Source organism: Malania oleifera, chromosome 4 (assembly GCF_029873635.1).
Source record: "Malania oleifera isolate guangnan ecotype guangnan chromosome 4, ASM2987363v1, whole genome shotgun sequence".
Classification (NCBI taxonomy): Eukaryota; Viridiplantae; Streptophyta; class Magnoliopsida; order Santalales; family Ximeniaceae; genus Malania; species Malania oleifera.
This window is the reverse complement of record NC_080420.1, coordinates 121,066,680-121,094,275: the sequence shown is the minus strand read 5'-3', so window position 1 is coordinate 121,094,275 and position 27,596 is coordinate 121,066,680. Positions and strand designations below refer to the sequence as shown.

At 37.7% G+C, this 27,596-nt stretch overlaps 1 protein-coding gene across 1 annotated transcript; it reads left to right on the top strand.

Moving 5' to 3' along the window:
• Nucleotides 1-10,576: 10,576 nt before the first annotated feature.
• LOC131154537 (probable protein disulfide-isomerase A6) lies at nt 10,577-26,200 on the top strand. Its single transcript, XM_058107364.1, has 11 exons — nt 10,577-10,933; nt 12,166-12,250; nt 12,709-12,806; nt 13,439-13,494; nt 23,743-23,860; nt 24,031-24,058; nt 24,155-24,246; nt 24,548-24,704; nt 24,794-24,918; nt 25,204-25,303; nt 25,810-26,200. The coding sequence occupies exons 1-11, from the start codon at nt 10,776-10,778 to the stop codon at nt 25,876-25,878; spliced, it is 1,086 nt and encodes a 361-aa protein (XP_057963347.1). The 5' UTR covers nt 10,577-10,775; the 3' UTR covers nt 25,879-26,200.
• The last annotated feature ends 1,396 nt before the right edge of the window (nt 26,201-27,596 follow it).

Here is a 27,596-nt window from a genome sequence, read left to right as displayed (position 1 = left end):
CAGCGGCGTTAATACAAATATCATGATCACGAAAACCATGAACACATAGCAACGGTACCGTGCAAGTGCTAGTCTAGACCAAGCCAACTAGGTTCTGATACCATATAACGTATATTGAAACTGTGATACATGGATATTTCATATCATTAATTTTCACATCAATCATATTATTTTACATATATACGTATATCATGAAAATCATCGGCCCGTATGCCAATATTACACATTTTATCATAGCTTGGCCCGTACGCTGGCAAATCATAGCACAGCCCGTACGCTAGAAAATCACATCATAACACGACTCGTACGCCTTCAAACATATCATAGCACAACCCGTACGCTGACAAATCACATCATAGCACGACCCGTACACCAGCAAACATATCATAGCACGGTCCGTACGCCGGTTTTTCCCATTATAAAAATCTGTATCATAATCCCATCCCAGAAAACAGTATTTCGTAACATTTTATACTTATGCCACACTAACAGATTTTTCACATATTCAACATATCATCATTTTCAACAGTATTTTCCCAAATATAAATCATATATATGTAAACATATTTACTTTCCTGAAATCAAATGCTATATATACACATTTTCTCAAAAGAACTAGCTTAATTTATCCCTTTACCTAACTACTGAGAAAGTCCCCAAAATATTCTAGTCTAACACCCGTAGGATTTCCTGACCAATACCCTGAAAATGAAAACTCCCAGTATTAAACTTCAGTATTTCCACGTGTATATCATTTCCTATAACTATCGCAAGACCAAATTTGGTTTAAAAAGCCTTATCTCAACTCAGGGATGATTTCCAACTTGCTTTCACCAACGATCCGCTCTGGCAGATTTGGAGAGAACTTCCCCAGAAGCGTCGTGGTGGCTTCGGATTGTCGATCAGACGTAAATTTAGCCCGAAATCGACGAAAGAGAGAGAGAGAACCGAAGGGGAGAGAGAGAGGAGAGAGATTTCTTAATTTGAAAGTAAAAAGTATGGATTTTGATATTTATAGAGCAGGGGATTCGTCGACGAGTCACGTCATTCGTTGATGAATCCTTTAATAAATTCGTCGACGAAATTCAGTCCTCGTCGACGAAATTCAGTCGGCTCAAACCTCTCTTGGTATTTCTTCGTCGACGAATCCCCTGTATTCGTTGACAAATTCTCTTATACCCTCATCGACGAGTCCTCTGTATTCGTCGACGAATTTTCTTATACTTTTGTCGACGAATCCCCTGTATTTTTCGACAAAGCCCTGATGATTCCCCTTGGTTATTCCTTCCAAAGTGCTTCGCGTTCGTCGACAAAGTTGACTTCCTCCTTTTGTTACGGTCTCCATTTCCCTTCCTCTTTATTATTTAAATCCCATTATTATTCGGGTCGTTACAATCTGAGTATGTGGGTGTTATGATTTTGAAATCATGGTATTCTGAAATTGCTGAAAATATATGTTTCTGTACATATATTGTAATTCATGTTTATGAATATATTGTATAATTTCTATCTGTATATATACTAAAAATTCAAAATTTTATAAAAAATATATATCTCATGATATTTTTTGCTAATATAATGTAAAACATGGTATTTCTAACTGTATAAATATTGTACTACTCTGTTACCAGCTCATGCCACACAATTAAATAATTGAATTCACATGCTCGAAAAACCTGTATTTTCTATTATACTATTATTTTATAATCTAAATAATAATATGGTAAAACGTATATTTTATACTGGGAACCACACTAAAATCTCCTAGCATAGCATATTTCCCTTACCTGACTATTTAAACACTAGCTGCTATTTATAGTCTCACACGTGCGACATTTATAACTTCAACATCCTAAGATAATACACATATAATTTCCCAATCAAACAACTGAATTCATCTAAATAATTATTGCATACATACTTCCCCAATCTACATATGCTCAATTTCTAAACTATAATCCATATATCATTTTACAAGTGTTCCTGAAACACCACCCACTAGGGTCCTTAATCCTTACCTGCAGGGTCCCAAAACACCTATTCCTGAAAATATAATACCCTGATTTTACTTCACAAAACTCCAGTATATTCGCATATAATACAGAATATAGCCTTAAATGAACTGGGTAATACTAAAAATACTTAAATAATCTACTTACCCTAGTTTTGGGATGGTTCTTAAACTTCTCAAATCAACATTTCGCTCCAGCTATGTTGTAGAGAATCTCCCCAGGATTACCGTGGTAGCTTCTGATCGTCGAACCGGGGAGAACTGGAGTCGAAAACCTCAAAAGAAGGAGGGAGCACTGACTTTTAGAGAGAGGGAAGGTAAATTGGATGAAATTCTGCACTGAAAACCCAAGTTTAAGCTATTTATATTCTTGGTTTCGTCGACGAGGCCAAGAAGGGAGTTCGTCGACGAACTAATAACCTTTGTCGACGATTTTCAGGCCCTAAAATAGCCCTCTCGATAATTCCTCATCGACGAGACATGTGTCCTCGTCGATGATCCCAATAAGTCGCTTCGTCGACAAGATCCCGTTGTGACCCCCCCTAAAAATTTCCTTTTTCTTTTCTTTTATTATTTAATTACTATAATTCTTCGAGTCTCTACACCATATGTCCAGCCCCACCACACCAGTTGCAGCCAATTGGTCCACCCCTGCACTCGCCCTAATGCCTCTGATGGCATCTGGGATAGGTAGGACGCGGTGGATTCCCGTGATGGGCTTGATATCCCATCTTTTGCCGTTGGCTCGTGAAATTACCAAGCCTCCTTTATGTACCCTAGCTGGTGCTAGTTTGAAATCCCTGAGGCAAGGGCCTCTTCTTCTGGTTTACTGCTAGTTTCTCACCCTCCTGAATACTAGCCTCAGCTGCCATGACCTTATCCACCAACTCAAAAAAACTCTGAGTCAACAATGCCACCACCTGTGTGCGTATTCCCTACCTCAAACTCTTCTCAAACCTTTGGGCCTTCTTTGGCTCGTCCGAGATCATATATAAAGCAAAACGAGATAGCTCCATAAACTTGGCCTCGTACTGTTGTATGGTCAAGTGTCCCTGAATCAGATTCAAGAACTCCTCTGCCTTAGCCTCTCTGGTAGTAGTAGGGAAGTACCTGTCAAAGAAAACCTCCTTGAAACGACTCCAGATTATAGCCGCAGGTCCTGGTTGCTGTTCCTCCACCAGTTTTGCCAATCTACACCACCTCTTTGCTTACCCCACTAATTTAAAAGTGGCATACCACATCTTCTGCTCCTCTGTGCACTCCAGCACACCCAACAGTTCCTCAATATCTTGAACCCAATCTTTAGCTACGATCAGGTTCGCTTCTCTTGCAAATACCGACGGATTCGTCCGGGTAAACTATTAAAAAGTGTAGCCCTGACCAACCAGTGGCTGATCTTGCTCTCTAGCGTCCCTCCGGGTCTCCTTCCTAGCCTGTCGTGCTATACTTCGCAGCATTGCCGAGGCATCCATAGCATCCTCACTGGAAGTATCCACGTGATTATCCCCTCCAGCTACAATGTCCTTTCCCCTAGAATCTATCCTGAAGATAGGATAGAACTCGACTTAGAAATTCCACATTTATCATGGTTGATACAAGTATGGAATAAAGAAATAATATAACATAAGAGTTTGCAGTTAAAGGAATCATTTACGTAATTTTGCCACAAAACCGTCGACGGTTTTTCCAGGGGGTCCTAAAACCGTTGACAGAAAACCTGAATTACAGAGACCTCTTTTGAAGAAAACCAGCTATGGTTTTATATTCCTCCAGAAAACCATCAATAGTTTGCCTCCTGCAAACCATAATACCCTCCGTTGCTCATATAAACTTAGTCAAATTAACGTATTGGCCCCTAATCACAACTTCGGTACTACCACATACTCACCCAACCTAACATTCCTTCTTAAGTTTCCAAGTTCTAGTATCTCAACCCAGAAACAAAACCATTGATGGATTTACCATGGTTTTCCTGAAATTGTCATTATAGGAAAAACACAAAAGACAGTCAAAGGATTTCCACTTCTAAGCTTCCAAACCAAAACTCACCTAATCTACCCATTCCCATCCTTAACTTATCTCAACCTATACTTTAGTAATTATTAACCATCGAAGTCTGCAGAACCTAGCAAACCTAGGCTTTGATACCACCTGTAACGCCCCGACCCGCCACGTGGGCCCGGGGTGCTACTTTAGTGACGTCTTTGTACTTGATACTATAATTATTATAAAAATACAGTGAAAATAAATGATACATTCTCCAAAATACCTTACTAGAGTTCTAAACTACCTTTATACATGAAGATCTCCAAATATCCATATTACAGACCATAATATAATACAAAAACCATCTCACCCCACACAACCCTAATGCACATCCAGGGACTTCAAACATAACTTAAATACATTAGAGTTCTTATAGACACTCATAAAAACTGAAACTAGCTATCACCCCGCCCTGGAGATCACTAAGCTTGATCTCGAGATGGTCCTGAAAAGATGATTTGTATATTGGGGTGAGACACTTCTCAGTAATGCATATTAAGTTAATATTAGTGTGTGGCCAACGTGAGTTTTAATGAATACAAAATATCATCAGTTGATAATTAACCACAGTTTTAAAATCATTCTCCGACCATACTTACACACACACAAAATTATTTATCAGCAAAAGTTCCCGAGGATAGGGGAGATTACACGCCCATACATGTAACTCCCCTCTGCTCTAATACGTTATGCAACCTGGTATGGCTACAAATGATACTTATCAGGGTACTCACCTTTCTGAGCAAGCCCTCAGGCGGAGGGTTTATTTCACTATAAACATTTATGCATTTTAATTCATATACAAATACTCACACCTTTACAATTGAAAATTATGCATTTACTTCCTCAGTATAAACCAATGCAATAAATAATAACACCATTTACATAAATTAACAAATATACATAGAAGACACTCCCTGGGACTAACACACCATTTACTTCCCCCATGGTACGGGTTGTGCGGCCCGAAGGCTGGACTTATGCCCTGGGGGATCAATCTAGACACAGCCAAAGTAACCATCTGCAAGTACGTCTGCAGGCATCCACAAATCAGTTGCAGGTTCGATAGCCTTACCACTTCCTGGCACGGGTCCCCAGGAAAGGTACTTCATCCTTACGCATGCTAGTCGGCTGAGACCACCCTACACTTCTTAGTACAGTGTGGGCGCATATGGTCTCGCAATAATTCCCTAGCAACGGTATTGTGCCCACAATACAACTGGTCCACAGGGTTCTTAAACCATATCATGCAATTTTAGTTATAACAATTATATTATAAATCTCATTTCATATAGAACCTGCACTTTAATAAAACCCGGCCCCCAGTCATCATATCAAATCCCAGTATTTTGCAAAGGTAGTTCCAGTATGTTTAACAAACAGTTCAGTATTTTCACAACCATACCCAAATCCGGTTACACAATAGCTATATCGATTATTCACTTGCTACACGATTTCAGTGTTTATACATAATCCATAAATAACCAACTCGTACCTCATAGTATATTTAGTTTATAAGCAAGCTTTTCACTGTTCATTTTATTCAAAATATTGTATCATATATCCTATATTTGAAGAATCCATTTTTGAACGGTCAATTTTCAAAACAACCTTTGAAATCATAGTATAATTATATGTATAGTAGTTTAATCGGTTCAAACTCAATAAAAACCTGACTTAACTTAATCCCCTTACCTATTCCTGAAAAATAAATCAATTTCGTTCGAAAAACGAAAAACCCTAGCTTTTCAATCCGCTATAAAAAATGAACCAGCAAGCCGAGAAAGAAGAGGAAAGTTATTGGATACTAAGCACGAGCTCTAGGTGAGTCTATGAGAGAGAGAGAGAGAGAGAGAGAGAGAGAGAGAGAGAGAGAGAGAGAGAGAGAGAGAGAGAGAGTAGAGAGAAAGAGTCCAAAAACCCTAAAAGAAAGAGATAATTTTTAAGTTATGTTTGAAAAAGAGTTGCTCAGCCCTTAAGTAAGTAGACCCACAGGAAAATGGTCGACGATTTTCCCTGTCCTTAGAAAACTAGCGGCGGTTTAGCGGTTGACTCTCCCAGTTGACTGAAATCGGCGATGGTTTTCTCAAGCTTTAGAAAAATCGTCGGTGGCTTGGGTCCTGCCAAACCAATTTCCTTCTTTTTCCTTTGTTTTCCTTTATTTCTATCTTTTATATTTATTTTCTTTTAAACTGAAAAATATATTTATGGGTACGCATACAGTTCTATATATGAGTTCACAAAGTAAGAAAAAGATAGACTATGAAAGCGTATTTGAAACAATAAAACTCATGTTACTACACACTGATAATAATATGTTCTGTCTTACTGAGAGGTGTCTCACTCTTATAATTTCATCATTTTAGGAAACCTAGGTAGACATTCTTAGAGTTCTTCAGAGCAAAGATTAAGAATACTGTTCATAGTAAGTAACGATGAGACACCGTATTGAATAGGAAAGTATTGTGTATTTTTGAAATGGTTATGGATCAATAGACTTTGGGAAATTATGTATAGTTATGGTGATGAATGGGACTTTAGTATTGCTATTGGATGTGTATGTATATAGATGCTTTCGCTGAGTTATGTGACTGTTTGAGGACTGTTGTACCTGGTGCCACTTTAGGCAACACAGGTTACTATAGTGCATTAGCTATAGGAATTATGTATAGAATTTTACACAGGTTATTACAATATGGTATCAGAGTTGTCATGATGACAGTATTATTCTTGTATCAGAGCAAGTTTATTTTATAGATATATATACAGATGGAAAAAAAAATGTTAGAAAATCAGGACGTTATAGGTTTTATGCTTGAAATATCAACAACAAAAGCTATTTATCTTTTGAGAAGTTCAATGAGAAAGTTTAGGGAAAAGAAAATGGACTTGCATATGATTTTTATTGTCCTAAAGAAAGCATATAATAAAGTATTTAGGGAAGTTCTTTGGTGGGTTTTTAAAAAGAAGGGAGTATGTAGTAGATATACTGAGATCATTAAAGATATATGTAGGAACCCGAACCAAGAAAAGAAAAAGAAAAGAAAATAAAAAGAAAAAGAAAAAAGAAAGGAAAAGAAAAGAAAAGAAAGGAAACAATTTGGTACAAAGACCAAACTATCAACGGTTTGAGGAATCTCAGAAAAACCATCGACGGTTTCAAGTGGACATGGTTTGGTATGAGACCAAACCATCGACAGTTTCGGCAATCTCAGGAAAATAGTTGACGGTTTCCTACGGACCAAGGGCCTATAAATAGGAAACTTACATTTTTATTTCACTTTAACTCTCTCTCTCTCTCTCTCTCTCTCTCTCTCTCTCTCCTAGGGTTTTGCTCTCTCTCACCCTTTTCCTAAACCGACTCTCTCTCTCTCTCTCTCTCTCTCTCTAGCCCAAAGGCACTCCACATGTGCTCTTTGGTCCTCTTTCTCTCCTCCTGGCTTGTTGGTCCTCGCTCCTTGGCCAGGTTTAAGAAGCTAGGGTTTCCTTTGAAGGTTGTAGGCAGATTTTTAGAAGCAGGTAAAGAGATTAGATTATGTCAGTTATTTTTGAAATGTGAACCGTTTAAACTGAAGTATATCGATACAGGAATACTATGTATGATTTTTTGATTGAATCATGCATATGAAAAGGAGGGTTTTGGTATTATATACATATTTAGGGAAAATTAAAGTGAGTGGGGTGATCATCTCCTTTTCCTGAAAAATATATGTATTGAGTTAAACTAAACCCTATAGATGATCATACCTTTATTTTTAGCAAAATATATTTTCCCTGGGTAGTTTATTATATTATGATATATCACTCAAATCATGTGGCATGAGAATGTTTATTATTATTGCATAATTAAACCTAATGGTTTTTTATGGTATTATATAGTGAAAGATACAGTTTTATACCGAGATATGATATGATGGTTTTATACTGAGTTATGATATGATGATTTTATACCGAGTTATGATATGACGGTTTTATACCGAGATATGATATGACAGTTTTATATCGAGTTATGATACGACAAGTTTTATACAAACTTATGAATATGACGATTTATACTGTTTTTACTATGTAAATTATATATATGGTTTATGAACCCTGAGGCACTAGATCTTATGGAAGCTTGGTACTGCAGCTGGTGAAAGTGTTAGTGCAGCTACACTGTAATGGAAGTGTAGGCCATAGACAGTGGATTTGGCCTGAGTAGGGTCGCACCCTCCTTGAGTTCGGACCAGGTAGAAGTGGGCAAATCGTACTTCATAGCATGTTATGTTGACTTAGCAGTGGTCGGCTGGCCAGATTGTTAGGTTCAGTTTTCGGACCGCACAACCCAATCATGGGGGTCATTCATGATGTTATATGATGACCCAATAAGGAAGGTTCTCTATTCATATATGTAATTAATGAAAACTGGGCTATATTGAGTCGAAAGTATGTTATAAAAGAAAATGTATGCATTTTCAATGATATAAGTGTGAGTACAGTTCTCAAATGCCATTTCACTTACAGTTAATTATATGAATGTATTTTATTTATACTAAAACTCATGTTAGCCACACACTGATAATAATCTAATCCGTCTTACTGATAAGTGTCTCACCCCAATATCCATCTCATATTTCAGGTCCTACAGGGAATCGAGCCTAGCATGCTACAGAGTTGGGATTAGATTTTTGGTAGTTATTGTAAGTGCAAGCAAGACGCTAGTTTATCGCGTTTGTTTATTTTAGGATGTAATATATATATATAACATGGAGACATATATGAGTAACTGGGATAGTTTAGAACTCTTGTAAAGTGTTTGAGGTTAATTGTCTTCCGCTACATGTTTTATATTGAGTGTATGGATAGGGGCACCCAGTACCCCACTTCGGGTTGTTATAGCGATGGTATCAGAGGTATATGTATGAAATAATAACACACCGAGCCCCACCGGGTTCGGGGTGCTACATATATATGATAGAGTAATGACTATGTTAGGACTGTACGTGGGGAATGTAAAGATTTTCCAATCATAATAGGTATATATCAAGGTTCTACTTTAAGTTTTTATCTTTATACTTTAGTAATTGATGAACTTACTAAGAATATATAAAACAAGATCTCTTGATGTATGTTTTTTGCAGATGATATTATGTTGATAGATGATAGTAAGAGCAAAGTAGAATCCAAGCTAGAACCTTAGAGAACTGCATTAGAGTCTAAAGTTTTAGGATAAGTAGGAATAAGACAAAATAAATGAAATGTAATTTCAATAATATAAGGAGTAGTAGTGGAAAGAAGATTAAACTTGATAATCTAGAAATTAATAGCATTAATAAATTTAAATATTTTGGATCTATTATGCAAATGGAAGGAAACATTGAAGAAGATGTAATATATAAAATTAAAACAAGTTTGGTGAAATGGAGGAGTATGTATATTGTGTGATCATAGAATGCTTTTAAAATTAAAATAAATTTTTATATGATTATTATAAAACTGACTATGCTTTATAATTCAAAATGTTAAGAAACTAAGAAACAACATGTACAAAAAGTAAAAGTTGCTAAAATATGAATATTAAGGTGGATGAATGGTATAACATTAAAAGATAAAATAAGAAACAAGTATATATACAATACTTTAAACATAATAAAAGTTGAAGATAAGATAAGAGAGAGACAACTTAGATGGTTTGGGCGCTTAAAACGTAGACCTAATAAAACATTTATGAGGAAGAATGAGTTAAGCCTATCCGATTTCAAAGTAGCGCACGATCTAATTTAAAATTTTCACCCAATTGAGCACGTCTAACATATTTTTTCATAATAGCAGGATCACTATAACTGACTCCATTGAGTTCGCCACCATTGAACTCAACAGTTACACCTACTTGTTTGACACTATATTTGAATTTTGCCCTTCTAAAGGGAACATCAACTCTAACAATTTTGTTTCCATCTGGCATATTATTTCTAACATGAACAAGGATAAGGATAAACTTAAAATAACTTGAAATGAGGCAGTGAAATAAAAATTAATAGTCCTTAATTTATGAAAATGATTCACGTAACCGACCCACTTAGTAAAACTTAAGGCTTGTTGTTGTTTTTGTATACATAATATATATTAAACATATGTGACTTATATAATATAAAAATAATAAAATTTGAAAAATTTGATTAGACTTGTAGTGACAAAATTTGAACTTGACTAGTTAAACTATTTAAACAACTATTCAAATTCAAGTAAAATTGAGTCAATTTGAGTTAGAAAGTGAATTGTTTTCAAATATTTACAAGTCTTTAAGTACTAATTAAATATACAAGGATTAAAATTAATTTAGTAGTACAAAAATCAATTTACATTTCACTTTAAATTAATAAATAAATAAAAATAATCTGGACCGACCGGTAACCGGGAGCAAAGTTTTAAAAGAGCGCAGCGTGTATTCCCCAATAGAAGTTTGCCATGTGGCACTATGACGGCAACGATGAGCCACGTCATATGATCATCCCAAGCATGCGGCTTTCCCTAATCATCATTATTTTTCCTCCACGTGGCCTCTCTGTCCGCTTCCTCATAAATTACGAAACATGCCCCTCTGACGATTGAAAAACCAAATTTACAAGGACCTATAAATTCAGAAACCCCATCGGCGGCATCCTCACCTTCAGTTTCACCATCTCCACCCCCATCGGAACACTTTCTGTACAGTGAGCTGAATCGCAGAATCGAAATGTCGAGGTTGTCGATCCGCTCTACATTCGGAGCCCTAGCTCTTTTTTTCTTCTTCGCGTGCGTCTTCGCCGACGACGTCGTCGTGTTGACCGAGGAAAACTTCCATGAAGAGGTGGGCAAGGATCGCGGCGCTCTGGTGGAGTTCTATGCTCCCTGGTAAGGAATTCATCGAGAGAAATAATTTTTGAATTTCGTTGAGTTTTTGTCAGATTGCGTTTTGTTTGGTGGTTTGTGAGTTCAGTTCGCCGAACGTTGACCTGGTTTAACGTAGAGATCGGTGATGCTTGAGCTTTGATGTTAGTGCGATTCTTTTTTTTTTTTTTGTTGGTTGTTTAGATCTGTGTGGGATTAAGTGTTTGCATCTGTTGCATTGGGTTTGGGATGGATTTTGTGAGATTTGATTTGTTGCAGCCTCGTAGGGAGGTACATGGATCGTAAAAGTTTTAGAAAAAATCTAACTAAGAAGCAAGTAGTATGTGTGTGGTACTGCTTGCGATTGAGATTTTCTAGGAAATTTGCTTCTGAAAAAAGAAGCAAAATTTTTATACATTGACAACTTCTTTCTTACCCATTCCCTTCACGTGCTTGTTTCTATTCTATCTTGCTTCAATTACAATAGAATTAAGGCATATGGTGACTACTGGGCTAGCAGTGTTTGGAATTATCGCGGTTTAAGTGTTGATGAATTTGCAATTCTATGCCCACTTGCAAACTTTCTCATAACTGTTAAATTCTTGCTGGAATTTTTTTTTTTTAAATCTTTAATAAGGTATGAATTTTTATGCTTATGGCAAGTCAGCCTCATTCTGAAGTCTGAGTCACACGCCTTCAGGGAAAAATGCTCAGTTTGCTGAATTTTTTGAAATGTTCTATGTTGGGCAGTTCAGAATTTTTTTCCTTCTGAGTGTAGTCACTTTACATGGTCCATGTACGTTCTAAAACATTATGATTAAGTGGATTGTTTTTGTACTCAAATTGAAATATACAGAATGTAAGGTACTGCAAATGTTGTGACCACTTGAGCATTCAACTCCATCCTTTCATTTGTTGAACCTAACTATGTAGATGATTTGGTTTTGGGGCACAAAATTTTCATCCCCCCCCCCCCCCCCCCACCCTTTCTCTCTAAAAGAAAGCAGGAAAAGGAAAAATCAGGGAAGGGTTTCAAATAATTTTAGGGTCTTAATGCAAGTTAAAATTAGACTATTAGGATGACCAAAATTATGTGATAATTACTTGCCTTCAAAAATTTTGGTTAAGTTTAAATATCACTAGAATGCTCATGCTGTGACTTCTTCTCACAGTGTTTTTAATTTTTTAATTTTTTTTTTTTTAGGCTAGACAATTATGGGAGCTAGAAAGTATTCATTTTGTTTTGCCTTTGGCAGGTGTGGGCACTGTAAAAAACTTGCTCCAGAGTATGAGAAGCTTGGCGCAAGCTTTAAGAAAGCAAAATCTATTTTGATCGGAAAGGTTAGTTATTCAGATATTGGAACCTTGATTATTTTAGTTAGCACAAATTTTCACATGCACACAGGCGTGCTTGCAAATGCTTGTTTGAACACACATACATTCAGAGAGAGGGAGAGAGACAGATCCATTGGCACAACCTGATTAAACAGGCAAATGCATTAGCTTCAAATTTGTTTTGCTGGTGGTTGTGGCGATGGCTGAGCTTGTTGCCCCTGCTTGCCTGTTTTGTCTGATCATTTGTACAATGCTGATGGCTAGTGCTGGTCCTTTCTTTTGGGTACAGACTTCTGCATTATTGCCTTTTTTGGCTCTCAGTATCCTTTTTTCCTTTAATATAATAAGCCAATATCCTTTTTTCCTTTAATATAATATGGCTTTATTAAAGCATTTGATTTTTTCCCCCGTACTGTGCCGATTTATTGACTTGTTACTTTCATCTTGGATGGTTCTTATTGCAGGTAGACTGTGACGAGCATAAGGGCCTTTGCAGCAAATATGACGTTTCTGGATACCCCACTATTCAGTGGTTTCCTAAAGGGTCTTTGGAACCCAAAAAGTGAGTAAAAAAATCATATAGGAGGATGTTTTTCATATTCCATTTGGTTGGATCTAAGTGAATAGAAGAAAAGAGAAAATGATTGGGTTCTCTACATTGCATTTGGTTTACGTTTAAATGTGGGAGAAGAGAACAGAGAAGTGGGGAGAAAAAAGGTGAAAAAAAAACAGCCGCTTTGTATATCCTTTCAAATCAGAGAGAAATGGAGAGAAACTACCCAATGTAAAAAATATCTCTATGAGGGAGGAGTTATTCTTGCAAATGATAATCAACTTTTGTTTTCTTTCCATGATTTTTCTCTCTATTCTCTCTCTAATAAACAAAATAATGTGGTGGAAAAATTACTTTCTTTTCTCCTGATCTTCCTTCCAAATCTGAGAGAAATGGAAAGAAACTACCCAATGTAAAAAATATCTCTATGAGGGAGGAGTTATTCTTGTAAATGATAATCAACTTTTGTTTTCTTTCCCTGATATTTCTCTCTATTCTCTCTCTTATAAACAAAGTAATGTGGAGGAAAAATTACTTTTCTCCTGATCTTTTCTCTCTTATGTTTCTTTTCTTTTCTCCTCTGCCTTGTTATGTATACAAATTTTATTTAGAAATAGTTAATTAACTTCAATTATGGTCAGGTATGAAGGCGCACGTACTGCTGAAGCACTTACTGACTTTGCAAATACTGAAGGAGGTAATACTCTAACCTCACAGCCCGCCTGGTTTCCATACTCTGTATTATATAGAACAATCTTGTGCTAGTTTATATCCCATTAATTTATGAATGAGCCTTATGGCCCTTATCCTTAGTACTTTCCTTGAAGGAGGTAAAAATCTAATCTTGCAGCCAGCTTGGTTTCCATGAACTGTAATGTTTTAGGGTAATGTTGAGAGTAATGTTGCACTAGTTCATGTCCTCGTCATTTCATGAATGGTAGTTCAAGGATCAGTTCATGAACGAGCCTTCTCTTGATACTTCTATGAAACATAGTTTTCAAAATGAGATTTGAATCATGAATCAAAATTCCAATTTTGGGAATTGAGAATTGAGAATTGAGAATTGAATTGAATGGTAAGATTGAATAAATTTTCCAAAATCAATTCTAGATGACATGCATATATTCATATACAAACAACAAGAAAAATAATAAATTACATTTAAATTTTGATAATAAAAAAGCATATATCATGTGTATGCTTTTCCTAAACAAATGAATAGTAAGAGAATGAGTGAGGAAGTATTAATAAAATAATGAACTTTATGCTGTTTAAGGGAAGGAATCAAGATAAAATAATAAAAAATTGAACTTTTGATGTGTATCAATCAACAATTAAAAAAATAAAATTTCACGCATATTCTTTCTCAGATTAAAAAGAAAAAATAATAATTAACCTTAAAAAATGAGTACGAACATGAGTAACATCTTAGCTGGTGAGTGTTCTGCCCCTTTATCACGCCTCGAACCCGCGGATGGGTCCTAGGTGTGATTTTAGTAACCTAGTCTGTCTCTATATCATTTAAAACATACATGATACTATATTGAATGAGGGTCCGACCCCGTGGGATACACGTAAACCCTATACACCATTACATAAATGTCCATGAACATCAAATACGTAGCGTAAATGTTCTTTCTATACATACATCATATCATTCCAGAGTCTATACGTAACTGAAATATATGTTCCCAAAATACAGTACATACTCCGGGTGTCTACAAAACCCAACATTGACAACCCGGTTACAAAACTCATACTTACACAGGTACTAAATGTAGCTAATCAGCACCCATGTTTCCGGACGCTAGAATGCTAGTTTCGGCCACCCGAAGGACCTAAAAAATATTTGTATATTCGGGGTGAGACACCTCTCAGTAAGGAAGAAAGCAGGTTATATTAGTGTGTGACATACAAGTGTTATTTCAACATAAAACATAACACGATACAGTTCCAGTATTTTCACAATTCAATTCTAGTACATACGATATCAAATATACGGTCAGTGTCGTCACACTCAAGCACACGATACCCTGTGATAATCGAAGCCTCACAGCGATACTGTTGCCAGTATGGTGTCCACTCACACCCATCGGTGACCAGTCGGAACAAACTGGTGATATTTCACACCCTCGGATATAGAGTCAGACACTCTCGCCCATGGTAATTAGCTGAGACATGGCGGCAGCGTACAGTAATTAGCCGCCCCTAGCTGCTTTATAAAACCTGAAACTATACTTCACTATAATTCTTACTACTACATATATACCAAAGCAAAACTGAAATCGGACCCTTACCTCGATTTTGGGTCAAAACCTGAAAATCCTCGAAACGAATTCTAATCCGCTATAAACGTAGAGATTCTCTTTTTGATCCACGTGGTAACGTCGGATCATTGATTCCGGTAACAGACGACCCGAAACCCTAGAGAGAGAGAGTGAGAGAGTATCCGAGTTCTAGAGAGAAAGAGTATCCGAGTTCTAGAGAGAGAGAGAGAGGTTTTAGCTTTCTTAACCATTACGCAAATGAAATAAGATATTTATAACCCTTTTACCTGGCCCGCCTCACCGACGAGCCACAGAAGGAAGTTCGTTGACACCAAGGTGGCCTCGTCGACGAGTCTGAGATTTTAGGATTTCCCAAAATTTCTCAGCATCTCCTTGTTGACGAGTTGCTAATCTCGTCGTCGAGTTAAACAAGAGGCTTCGTCGACGAGCAAAGAAGCCTCGTCGACGAGCCCTGCAGATTTTACCTTTTAATATTTCCTTCTCTTTTCTCATTTATTTAATACACTTACCTCGGGTCGGGTTCTTACAACTTCCCCTCACAAAAATTTCGTCCTCGAAATTTGTAATCTCTCATTTACCAATTTAACTACATACCCAACGCATACCCAACTCTGAAAAGAGCCGGTGGCCACCCACATAGCAACCTCGTCCCAAATACATACATACCCTCACTTATGGCGGAGGAATACCATAGTTATATACATACACTGTCTCGAGAGCTCACAATATTACCAAACTCTCTCAGAGACTAACCACACGACATTACTACAATAGCAGGATATTATATACATACATACCCATACTAATCCTGCTACTAAAACTACTACTCAGAACAATTGTGGATGTTTCTGGCGTATTTTCATTTCTAACTCCCAAGAAACTTCCTCAACCGTGTGATTCCGCCACAGTACCTTCCCTAACGGCATCTCCTTGGTACGCAATTTCTGAACTTTACGGTTCAGAATCTGAACAGGTATCTCCTCATATGCCAAAGCATCCCCAATCTCTAAAGATTCGTAACTAATCAAATGCGACGGATCCGACACGTACCTCCTCAACATGGATACGTGGAACACATCATGGATCCTCGAGAGCGTTGGGGGTAGTGCAATCCTGTAGGCCACTGGACCCACTTGTTCCAGTACCTTGAATGGTCCGATATATCTCGGGCTTAGCTTGCCCTTCCTTCCAAATCTCATCATCCCTTTCATCAGAGCGATTCTCAGAAATATCTTACCCCCAACATCGAATTCCAACTCACGACGGCAAACATCCGCGTAACTCTTCTGTCGACTCTGAGCTGATTTAATCCTATCCCTGATCAATCTGACCTTTTCAGAAGCCTGTTGTACGAGTTCGGGACCCAATATCTGCCGTTCACCTACCTCATCCCAATATAGAAGAGACCGACACCTCCGACCATACAATTGTCTCGAATGGTGCCATCCCGATACTAGCCTGGAAGCTGTTGTTATAGGCGAAGTCCACCAATGGTAGAAACTGAATCCAACTACCACCGAAGTCTAATACACAAGCCCGTAACATATCCTCCAAGATCTGTATCATCCTCTCTGACTGTCCATTAGTATGGGGGTGGAACGTTGTACTGAAAGCAAGTTTTGTTCTCAGTGCTTCTTGAAAGCTCGTCCAAAATCGAGAAGTGAACCTCGGGTCTCGATCTGAAACAATGGACACCGGTATCCCGTGCATTCTAACTATCTCCTGCATATACAAATTTGCTAACCTACTCAAAGAGTAGGTAACCTTCATCGGTATAAAATGAGCAGATTTAGTCAACCTGTCCACGATTACTCAGATGACATTCTGCCCGTGTAGTGCTGGTAGTAACTCGGTGACAAAATCCATGGAGATGTGCTCCCATTTCCATTACGGGATACTCAATGGCTGCAAGAGCCCTGTCGGCCTCTGATGTTTAGCTTTCACCTACTGACACGTCAGACATTGCTCCACAAACCGAGCAATCTCCCTTTTCATGCCACTCCACCAGAAAGATTCGCGCAAATCCCAATACATTTTCGTACTACCTGGATGTACTACAAAGAACGATGCGCCTCCTCCAGGATTGTCCTCTTTATCCCCTTATCGTTTGGATCACACAGCCTGGTCTCAAACCTCAGCACACCTCCTTTAGAGATGTTAAAATCCGTAGCCAACCCTTACTGCACTTTCTCTACAACCTCGGCTAACTCCGCATCATTAGCCTGCTCCTGTGCGGTTTTAATCCTCTCAAATAACGTTGGCTGGATCACCAAGTTAGTAAATGAAAGCCTGATGATTACCATCCACAAACTCCACGCCAAGACTATCCAGATCTCATCTTATACGATGTTGAGCTGCTACTACAGATACTAACGCGTGCTTTGACTTCCAATTCAACGCATCAACTACCACATTAGCTTTCATCGGGTGATAGCTAATCGTGCAATCGTAGTCTTTGATCAGTTCTAATCACCTTTTCTGTTTCATATTCAACTTCTTTTGTGTGAAAAAGTATCTGAGACTCTTGTGGTCCGTGAAGATCTCACACTGTTCACCATATAAGTAGTGTCTCCAGATCTTCAATGCATATACTACCGCCGCCAACTCCAGATCGTGCATAATGTAATTCTTCTCATATTCCTTGAGTTGCCGAGAAGCATAAGCAATTACCTTCCCCTGTTGCATCAGCATACATCCCAAACCCTTCAGTGATGCGTTGCTGTATATCACAAAACCACTGTCCCCAGATGGGATGGTTAAAATCGGAGCAATGTGTAGCCGGTGTTTCAATTCCTAGAAACTCTGCTCGCACTCGTCATTCCAATAAAATTTCACACCCTTCCTCATCAACCATGTCAGAAGGCCAGTTAACTTAGAGAATCCCTCCACGAACCGCCGGTAATACCCAACCAGTTCTAGGAAACTCCGAACATCTTGCACGCTCTTCGGCTTCACCTAGTCAACCACTGCCTCTATCTTACCAGGGTCAACTGAGATACCACCCTTTGACACGACATGACCTAAAAACGCGACCTGACTCAGCCAGAGCTTGCATTTTTTCAGCTTAGCATACAACTTCTTCTCCCCGTAGTACCTGAAGTACCAACCTTAAATGGTTTTCGTGCTCTTCCGAACTCTTAGAATATATCAGAATATCGTCGATAAACACCACGACAAATTGATCTAGGTATTCATGGAAAATCCTATTCATTAGGTCTATAAATATTGTGGAGCGTTAGTCGACCCAAATGACATGACCAAAAACTCGTAGTGATCATATCTGGTTCGGAAAGCAGTTTTCGCAACATCCTCCGTCCTAACTTTCACCTAATGATACCTTGACCGTAGATCGATTTTCGAAAAAACCTGTGTTCCCTGCAGCTGGTCAAACATATCATCTATACGAGGCAACGGGTATCGGTTCTTCATTGTTACCTTGTTGATCTAACGGTAATTAATGCACATTCGCATCGATCTGTCCTTCTTCTTCACAAACAATATTGGAGCTCCCCAGGGCGAAAAATTAGGTCGGATAAAGCCCTTGTTCAGTAATTCTTGCAATTGCTCCTTCAACTCTCTAAGTTTAGTTGGAACCATCCGGTATGGAGTTTTAGAAATCGGTGCCTTGCTTGACAGCAATTCAATAGCGAACTCCACCTCACGATTAGGAGGTAAACCGGGTAAGTTTCCCTAGAATACATCCTGAAATTCGTTAACCACTTGGATATCTTCAAGTTTCAAATCTTCCCGAGATGGTTCCTTCACACAAGTTAGGTACCCCTGACAACCCTTCAAGAGTAACCTTCTCGCCTGTATAATTGATAGAATCTGTCGCATCGAATGCACACACGATCCCACAAACTCATACTCCTGCTCCCCAGGAGGTTGAACACTACTACATTCTTACAACAATCAATTACCGCATAATTAGAGAATAACCAATCCATCCCCAGTATGACGTCAAATCCACACATGTCGTACACCACTAGGTTCCCCAGTAGCAGTCTTCCTTGAATAATCACTGGGCAGTTTCCCAACATCTTACTACTGACCGTTATACTCCCAATCGGTGTAGCCACAGACAACCACTCATCCATCACTTAGGTTTCAACCCCACACAGTTTTACAAAACTAGGAGATATAAACGAATGGGTTGCTCCTGAATCAAATAAAATAACGACTCTATTTGAAAGCAATAAGATGGTACCTGTCATCACGTTCCCAGCATCTTCCGCATCTACTGGAGTAAGAGAGTACACTCTCGCCGAAGCCGTGTTTGCCTAATAATTTCCCCGAGGCATTTGATTACTCCCACGATTTTGGTTCTGTGCAGGCATATCACTCCTCTGTGCCTAACATTTTTGGGATATGTGGCCCGGTTTGCCGCAGTTGTAGCAGTTACCTCAAAATGGCTGACATTCACCATCATGCCATTTACGACACTTGGTGCATTGTGTGGAGGACGGATCCCCTTGAGAACTCTGCCGTTCGGTATTCTGACGATAACCCAAACTATAGTTTTTCTTCTTCTTTCACTGTCCTTGTCGATGACCAGTCTGAGAACCAGAAGATATTCGCCTCTTTCTCTGTTCCTATACCACCTCATCCCCCTGAAAGTCAGCCTCAACTATGGTGGCCTTATCCACCAAAACAGAAAACTCTCGAATTTGTAGCATCCCCACAAGCCTACGAAGGTCATTCCTCAAACCATTCTCGAACTTCCGAGCCTTCTCATACTCATTCGAGATTAAGTACGGCGCAAAACGAGATAGCTCGATATATCTGGAAGCATATCTCTGCACCGTCAGGGTTTTCTGAGTCAGGCTTGAGAACTCATCAGCTTTCACATCACAAGTGGAAATCGGGAAGTATCTCTCAAAAAATACCTCCTTGAAACGGCACCAAGTCATACCAGATGGACCAGCTCTCTGCTTCTCAAGCAGACTCACCGCTGTCCACCATCCTTCCACTTCTCCTGCCAGTTGAAAGGTAGAATAGAGAACCTTTTGCTGGTCGGTGCAGTGTAGAACTTACAATATCTTCTTGGTCTTCTGCACCCAGTTCTCCGCCACTATCGAATCGGGTCCTCCCGTAAACTTCGGAGGGTGTATGCGGGCGAACCTCTCTATGGTACAACCCATGGTAGTAGGAGAATGCTCTTGTTTCCTAACACTCCGCCCGATCTCCCGCATAACCCGCCTTGTCAAGCCCCGAGGCATAGAAGGAGACTCATCACTCGCAGTCCCCTCGAAACTACTATCCAAGTTGGTATCCTTGGGCTCCATTCTGAAAATAGGATAGGAATCGGTTAGACTTCCTATATCATACACAGTTAACACAATCATTGAAAACTAATCATGTCAACTATTACTCTCACGGGTTAAGGTCTATCCTACTACACCGGCGTGAAACCATCAATGGTTTGCCATGATTTTACTGAAATCGTCATTCCAGGAAAAACATAGAACACCGCCAATGAGTTCTCGTCTACTAACAAAACAAACCTCGATCTGCTCTCCCCATTTCCTACATTGTATACTTTGGTATGTACACAAAGCTACACCTAACCAACTCTACAAGATCTAACGAACTGGTTTTACTCTGATACCAAGTTGTCACGCCCTGAACCCGCGAATGGGTCCCAGGTATGATTTTAGTAACCTAACCTGTCTCTGTATCATTTAAAACATACATGATACTATACTGAATGAGAGTCCGACTCCGTGGGGTACACGTAAACCCTATACACCATTACATATATGTCCATAAACATCAAATACGTAGCGGAAATGTTCTTTCTATACATACATCATACCATACTAGAATCTATACATAACTGGAATATACGTTCCCAAAATACAGTACATACTTTGGGTGTCTACAAAATCCAACACTGACAATTCGGTTACAAAACCCATACTTACACAGGTACTAAACGTAGCTAACCGACATCCATGCTTCCGGACGCTAGGATGCTAGTTTCAGCTACTCGAAGGACCTGAAAAATATTTGTATATTCAGGGTGAGACACCTCTCAGTAAAGAAGAAAGCAGGTTATATCAGTGTGTGACATACAAGTGTTATTTCAACATAAAATATAAAACGATACAGTTCCAGTATTATCACAATTCAGTTCTAGTACATACGATATCAAATATACGACACATTCAAGCACATGATACCCTGTGATAATCGAAGCCTCACAACAATACCATTGCCAGTACAGTGTCCACTCACACCCATTGGTGACCAGTCGAAACAAACTGGTGATATTTCACATCCATTGGATATAGAGCCGGACACTCTAGCCCACGGTAATTAGCCGAGACATGGTGTTAGCGTACGGTAATTTAGCTGTCCCTAGCTGATTCAGTGTACGGTAATTAGCCACCCTTAGTTGATTTACAAAACCTGAAATAATTTTGAAACTCATGTCCCTATACTCATTAGTGCCCCTAGTTGTTTTACAAAACTTGGAACATTTTACATACAACATTTCATTCCACACTTATTTGAGTATACAACAAATCATATCGTTTTCAATTCGAGAAACACAGTTTAATACAAATATAGGTACGGTCATCTCAATACTACAGTTTTATACAACATACGATCTTCCAACAGATATAGAGATGATACTCGAAACCCCTAATTTTTCAAAAAATTGTAATCCGAAAATTCCGCATTTTCACTCTATAGATTTTCCCAAATAAGTTTTCAAAACATACATACGATCATAAATTATAGGTTTACCGATCCCGATTTCAAAAAAAACTGATATGAACAGAATCCCCTTACCTTTTCTTGAATACCAAAATACGAACTCTACGGTTCTAAAACTACGAACTGAGTCCCCAAAACCTAAACATCCAAGAACTGTACTTCACTATAATTCTTACGACTACATATATACCGAAACAAAACTGAAATCGGACCCTTACCTCGGTTTTGGGTCAAAACCCAAAAATTCTCGAAACGAATTTCTGATCCGCTATAAATGTAGAGATTTTCCTCCTGATCCATGTGGTAACATCGGATCGTTGATTTTGGCAACAGACCGCCCGAAACTCGAGAGAGAGAGAGAGAGTATCTGAGTTCTAGAGAGAGAGAGAGAGAGGGAGAGAAAGGTTTTAGCTTTCTTAACCATTAAGCAAATGAAATAAGATATTTATAACCCTTTGACCCGGCCAGCCTCGTCGACGAGATGGCGTCCTCGTCGATGAGCCGCAGAAGGAAGTTCATCGACGCCAAGGTGGCCTCGTCGACGAGCCTGAGATTTCAGGATTTCCCAAAATCTCTCGGCATCTCCTCGTCGACGAGTTACTAATCTCATCACCGAGCTAAACAAGAGGCTTCGTCGACGAGCAAAGAAGCGTCGACACGAAGCCTTGTCGACGAGCCCTGCAGATTTTACCTTTTAATATTTTCCTTCTCTTTTCTCATTTATTTAATACACTTACCTCGAGTCGGGTTCTTACACCCTTCTCAATGGCAAAGCACTATACTCCTAGAGCGAAGAATGATTTTGTGAAGGTAACATAAGACCTAAAGTTCTATTTTCCCCTCTTTTTAAGCACAAGGCTGACATAGACAAGGAGTGGAAGGTAATAGTGTAAAAATAAAAGCAGTAAAAAAAGAAAGAAATGTTGTTTTGGGGGTTTTAAACTAGTCAGGTTTGTCAGGGTATGAGAGGTCCAGAATTGTGTTAATCGATAGATTCAGATCAGTTCGACAGGTTCATGAAGCAAATCAACAGATTCGGCAACGATTCAGTTGATTTTAGATTTGCTAGTAAGATTCAAATTGATTTGGTGCAGAGTTGGTTTAGATCGTATGAATTGAATAGTGAATCATAAGATCCTAATGACCATGTTAACAAATAATTGGTTTTGTAATGTTATTTACTGCAACTGGAGCCATATCTACCTGAGATAAATCTTATATTAAATTCTCAGCTCTTTAATGCTCTCTCCATCCATATGTTTTGTCAAATTTGAAGGCAATTTTTGGGTTTATCTAACTGAACCTGTTATGATATAAAAAATCAGTATCTATGTGCTTATATATTTTTTTTGGTGACGTGTTGCCATTGGCGATTAATTATTGTGGAAGAAAAGGATTTAATATGCACGTGCTGGGCATTAGAATCCTTTTGACATGGATTACATACTACTTCTCCTTGAATTTTCTGTTAAATAAGCTTATAAACATTTTCTTAATTGTTAGTTTTCTGTTAAACTATCCATTTTAACATAGATTATATTTTTTATGTTGTGATTTGTTGCCGTTGGCAATTAATTATTGTGAAAGCATAAAAAAGGATTCAGATATGCATATGCTAGGCATTAGAATCCATTTTAACATAGTTTAATATCATTCTTCCTTGACTTTTCTGTTAAACAAACCATTTCTCAATTGTCAACTTTCTGTTGAAACCTTTTCTCAATTGTCAACTTTCTGTTGAACAATCCATTTTAACAGACTATATTTTTATTTGGTGATGCGTTGCCATTTAGGATCATAAAAAAGGATTTGAATTTGCCTGTGCTGGGTGTTAGAATCAATATTTACCGAGATTATGTATCATTCTTCCTTGAATTTTCTGTTAATTCTTAATTGTCCATGCATTGTTTATCTCACAATATTGCTGTATTCAGGGACCAATGTGAAGATTGCTACAATCCCATCCAGTGTACAAGTACTAACACCAGAAAATTTTGATGAGGTTGTCTTGGATGAAACAAAAGATGTTCTTGTTGAGTTCTATGCACCATGGTAAGAATTCAACTTTCCCTTGCATTTTTTCTGTTAAGGCAAGTTCTGTGAAATCATTGTTCTGCAATATGTTTTTGAACCATTATTTCATGCTCCATTGAGTTGAATTGAGTACAGAATGCAATCTTATTTGTTATGCATTGCTTAAGATACAATATTGCATTTTTCAGGTGTGGCCATTGCAAACACCTTGCTCCTGTGAGTGCATTCATAGTTTTTCGTGTTGTTAGTCCATGTTTGTTGTTTGCCCAAACTACAGGACATTTCTGACTATTTCCCCTCTTTTTTATTTAGGTTTATGAGAAAGTTGCCACAGCATTTAAATTGGAGGAGGGCGTTGTCATTGCTAACATTGATGCCGACAAATTCAAGGATCTAGCTGAAAAGTGAGTCTTTTATGACAAAGATTTTCCCTATGAAAATTCAGCATTCTTCTAGAATTAGTTGCATCATATGATTTTGGAATTCACATTCAATACTGAGTCCCCACAGTTACATTGATGCTGTAATTTTTTCTTTCTTCTGACGCATGTCATCCCTTAAAATAATGAAATATGAATCGTTTTTATTTTATTCCCTTTGTTTTTTTAATATACTTGTTATTATTTTTTTCGAGGGGGAGGGAGGGAGGGGGGTGCAGTTTTGTGGACATGGATGCCCCTAATTTGAATGTGCTTGCTTACACAGGTATGGTGTAAGTGGCTTTCCTACATTGAAATTCTTCCCAAAGGGTAACAAAGCTGGTCAAGATTACGATGGTGGCCGTGAGTTGGATGAATTTGTAACTTTCGTCAATGATAAGTGTGGCACTAGTCGTGATGGAAAAGGACAACTCTCCTCAAAGGTTAGTATCTCACTCCATATTTACTTATAAACTGACAATATAGTATGTTTTCCTTTTGTTAATACTTTTATCTCTTTCTTTAATGTTAGGCTGGTATTGTCACAACTTTGGATGACTTGGTAAAGGAGTTCATAAGCGCTAGCAATGAGGAGAAAAAAGCAGTTTTTGCCCGGATAGAAGAGGAAGTTGCAAAGCTGACGGGTTCAACTGCCAGGTTGCTGCCATAGTTTCCTTGCCGTATCTTTGTTGAATTTATGTTGAATCACAATTGCTTTGAGCTTTTTGTTGAAGTGGTTACTGTTGGTGGATGTCAGTTAATTAGTTTCTCAGTACTGTCAATTTTTTTTCCCTCAGGAGAAACAAAATCTCGTGAAATTAAGCTATGCTTCCCTTCATATATAAAATTTTGGTGTAAACACAACCTTGTGAAGCTCTGCTGTTTTTTCATTGTAACTTTGTATATTTTGTTTATGACTAAGTTATTTACGATTGTTTTCAGGTATGGCAAGATCTATCTGAAATCAGCGAAGAACTGTCTAGAGAAAGGTTCCGATTATGCTAAGAATGAAATCCAGCGGCTCCACCGCATGCTTGAAAAGGTAAAATTTCTCACATGCATTTCCATCTTAAATCTAGGCTGATTAGGATAAATAGTATTTGAGGCAGACATCTCAGATGTTTGAACTATCTGAAATGTTGGAGAGAATGATTCTCAATTTCAGCTGTTGGTTAAAAACAACTCTATATGAACCATATCCTGATGCTTCTTATCTGACAAATTCCTCCCTGGACTCTCTCTTGAACTAGCAGCAAAGAAAACTAAATAGTAAAGCATGATGTTACTTGGATGGTTGTTGCCTTGTCGGGCCTGCTTTAGTAAATCTCGTTTTTTTGTCGAAATGTCTTCATCAAAATCACGCAATGTTTTTCCTATTATCTCAATCCATCATCAATCATATGTTATGCTAATATGTTACTTGATGAACCATGAAGAACTTCTGTTAGTTTACAGACAATCAGTTATTAATGGGTTACGAGGACCATCAATTTTTCTTAATTTTTTTACTTGATTTAAAAATGAAACCTTTCTCCATTGTTGGTACAGTCAATCAGCCCTGCAAAAGTTGATGAGTTCACCCTCAAGAAGAACATCCTATCTACCTTCGCAGCTTGATCGAGGAAGAGTTTCTTGATCTTTTCCTCTTGCTCGGAGTTACTTGGAATATCATTTCGCTGTTTGCTTCTAGTTGGGTTCTACTGCTCATTTTTGTATCCTTATTCAAGTTATTACTGCAGAATATGTAGACGAGAGAAGAATGGATGTTTTGGCATACAATTTAGTAATAATGTAATTTTCTTGCATAGGGGGAACTTAGATTCATTACTGACTTGTATCAACCAAAGAAGAAAGCAAGGCATGGAGAGCTACGGATATATCTTCTTTAGTTTGCATCTTTGAAACTGAAATTTGATCAAACACCACCTTCTCTCATCAATGACATGTTTTAGAATGAAAAGCCAGGGAAGCAAATGGGATTAGATACCCAATAATCATAGCCGTAAACAATGGATACTAGGCACTGTGCCGAACCGGGGCACTGTGTGTCGATCTGGGCTGTGTGTAAATGGTTTACATAACCTGGTATGTTCAGGAAACTCAAGGAATTGACGAGTCTGTCCAAACAGGGTTTAATTTTTAATTCAAAGTAGAGAGGACCCAAACGGTTAGAAGTTTCTTATCAATTCCATTTTCAGAACATCAGAGAGGCCATTACTGGGGCAAGCAATGCGATAGAATGATCTAGGGCTAAGCCATGTTTGGATAATGCAATCTATTAATGTTAAATTCTCTACATAAAATATTATTTAAAATAAAATTTTATAAGTATTAATTAGAGTTTTACAAGTCAAAGAAATATAATGTTTAAAATCAAAATTTTGTTCAATAGTTTATTATAAAATTTTTAGTATTTGACATTCAAGAAGAAAAAGTAAATTGCATAGTATATATTTTTCCTTATTTTTGGCTTGCTTGGTTCAATGAAATTGTTATTCAGTTTAAATTTTAAAAATTAAATTATTCCTTATATATTCTTAATTATTTTATTCAATATATAACAAAAAGAAACAGAATTTTTCATGATAAAATTTAGAAATAGTTATTCTTTACCTAAAAAATTGTAACTAATGTACTAAAATTAATTTATTTTGGAGAATATGCATTTCGTAAACGAAACCTTGACTAAATTTTTAATATTTACATAATAATTTACTGTTAAAGTCTCTAATTTTTTTTCTTCTCTTATAAACATTCTTAATATAAATTTCTCTTTATTATAATTTTCAACATGCTTGTTAATTTTTTTTCTTCAAAATCAAAAATTTTTAATTTTTCAATAATGTTGCTATCAATGTGTGTGCAGAGGGGAAAATCCTGAAAGCCCATCCCAAACACTGATAAGTCATTGGGCCATGTTTGGGTAGGCTCATTCATTTCGATTCAGGTGGACCATCATCATTCAGACGGGGAAAATACAACCCCTTACCACCCAACCCACAGCTTCATGTCAATGGATAAGATGTAATTTTGACAGAAAATCTGCTTCTGTGGGGGCCGTTTGGCTACCAAGAAATCAGGCCCAAAAATTGATACGTCAAAATAAGAATTCAATTGCATTTTTATGAAAATGCAATTCTCCTATATTTGGCCACAGTGCTAGGTTATGGTGGTTAGTGTTAAATAAATAAACTGTATATTCCGGAATTGTATTTTAAAAAAAAGTTTACAAAAAAAATCACAAGGGTATATATACAATAATTCATAACTAAACTAACAACTAAACTAATCACTCTAAACTAACAATTCAAAAATACACATCTGTTAATAGTTAG

Bases quoted from the DNA above. Each gene is read 5' to 3' on its own strand.
- LOC131154537 (XM_058107364.1), top strand. From the start codon at position 10,776: ATGTCGAGGTTGTCGATCCGCTCTACATTCGGAGCCCTAGCTCTTTTT. The intron at 10,934-12,165 runs GTAAGGAATTCA...TGCCTTTGGCAG, and splicing joins GTGGAGTTCTATGCTCCCTG to GTGTGGGCACTGTAAAAAAC. The intron at 24,705-24,793 runs GTTAGTATCTCA...CTTTAATGTTAG, and splicing joins AAGGACAACTCTCCTCAAAG to GCTGGTATTGTCACAACTTT.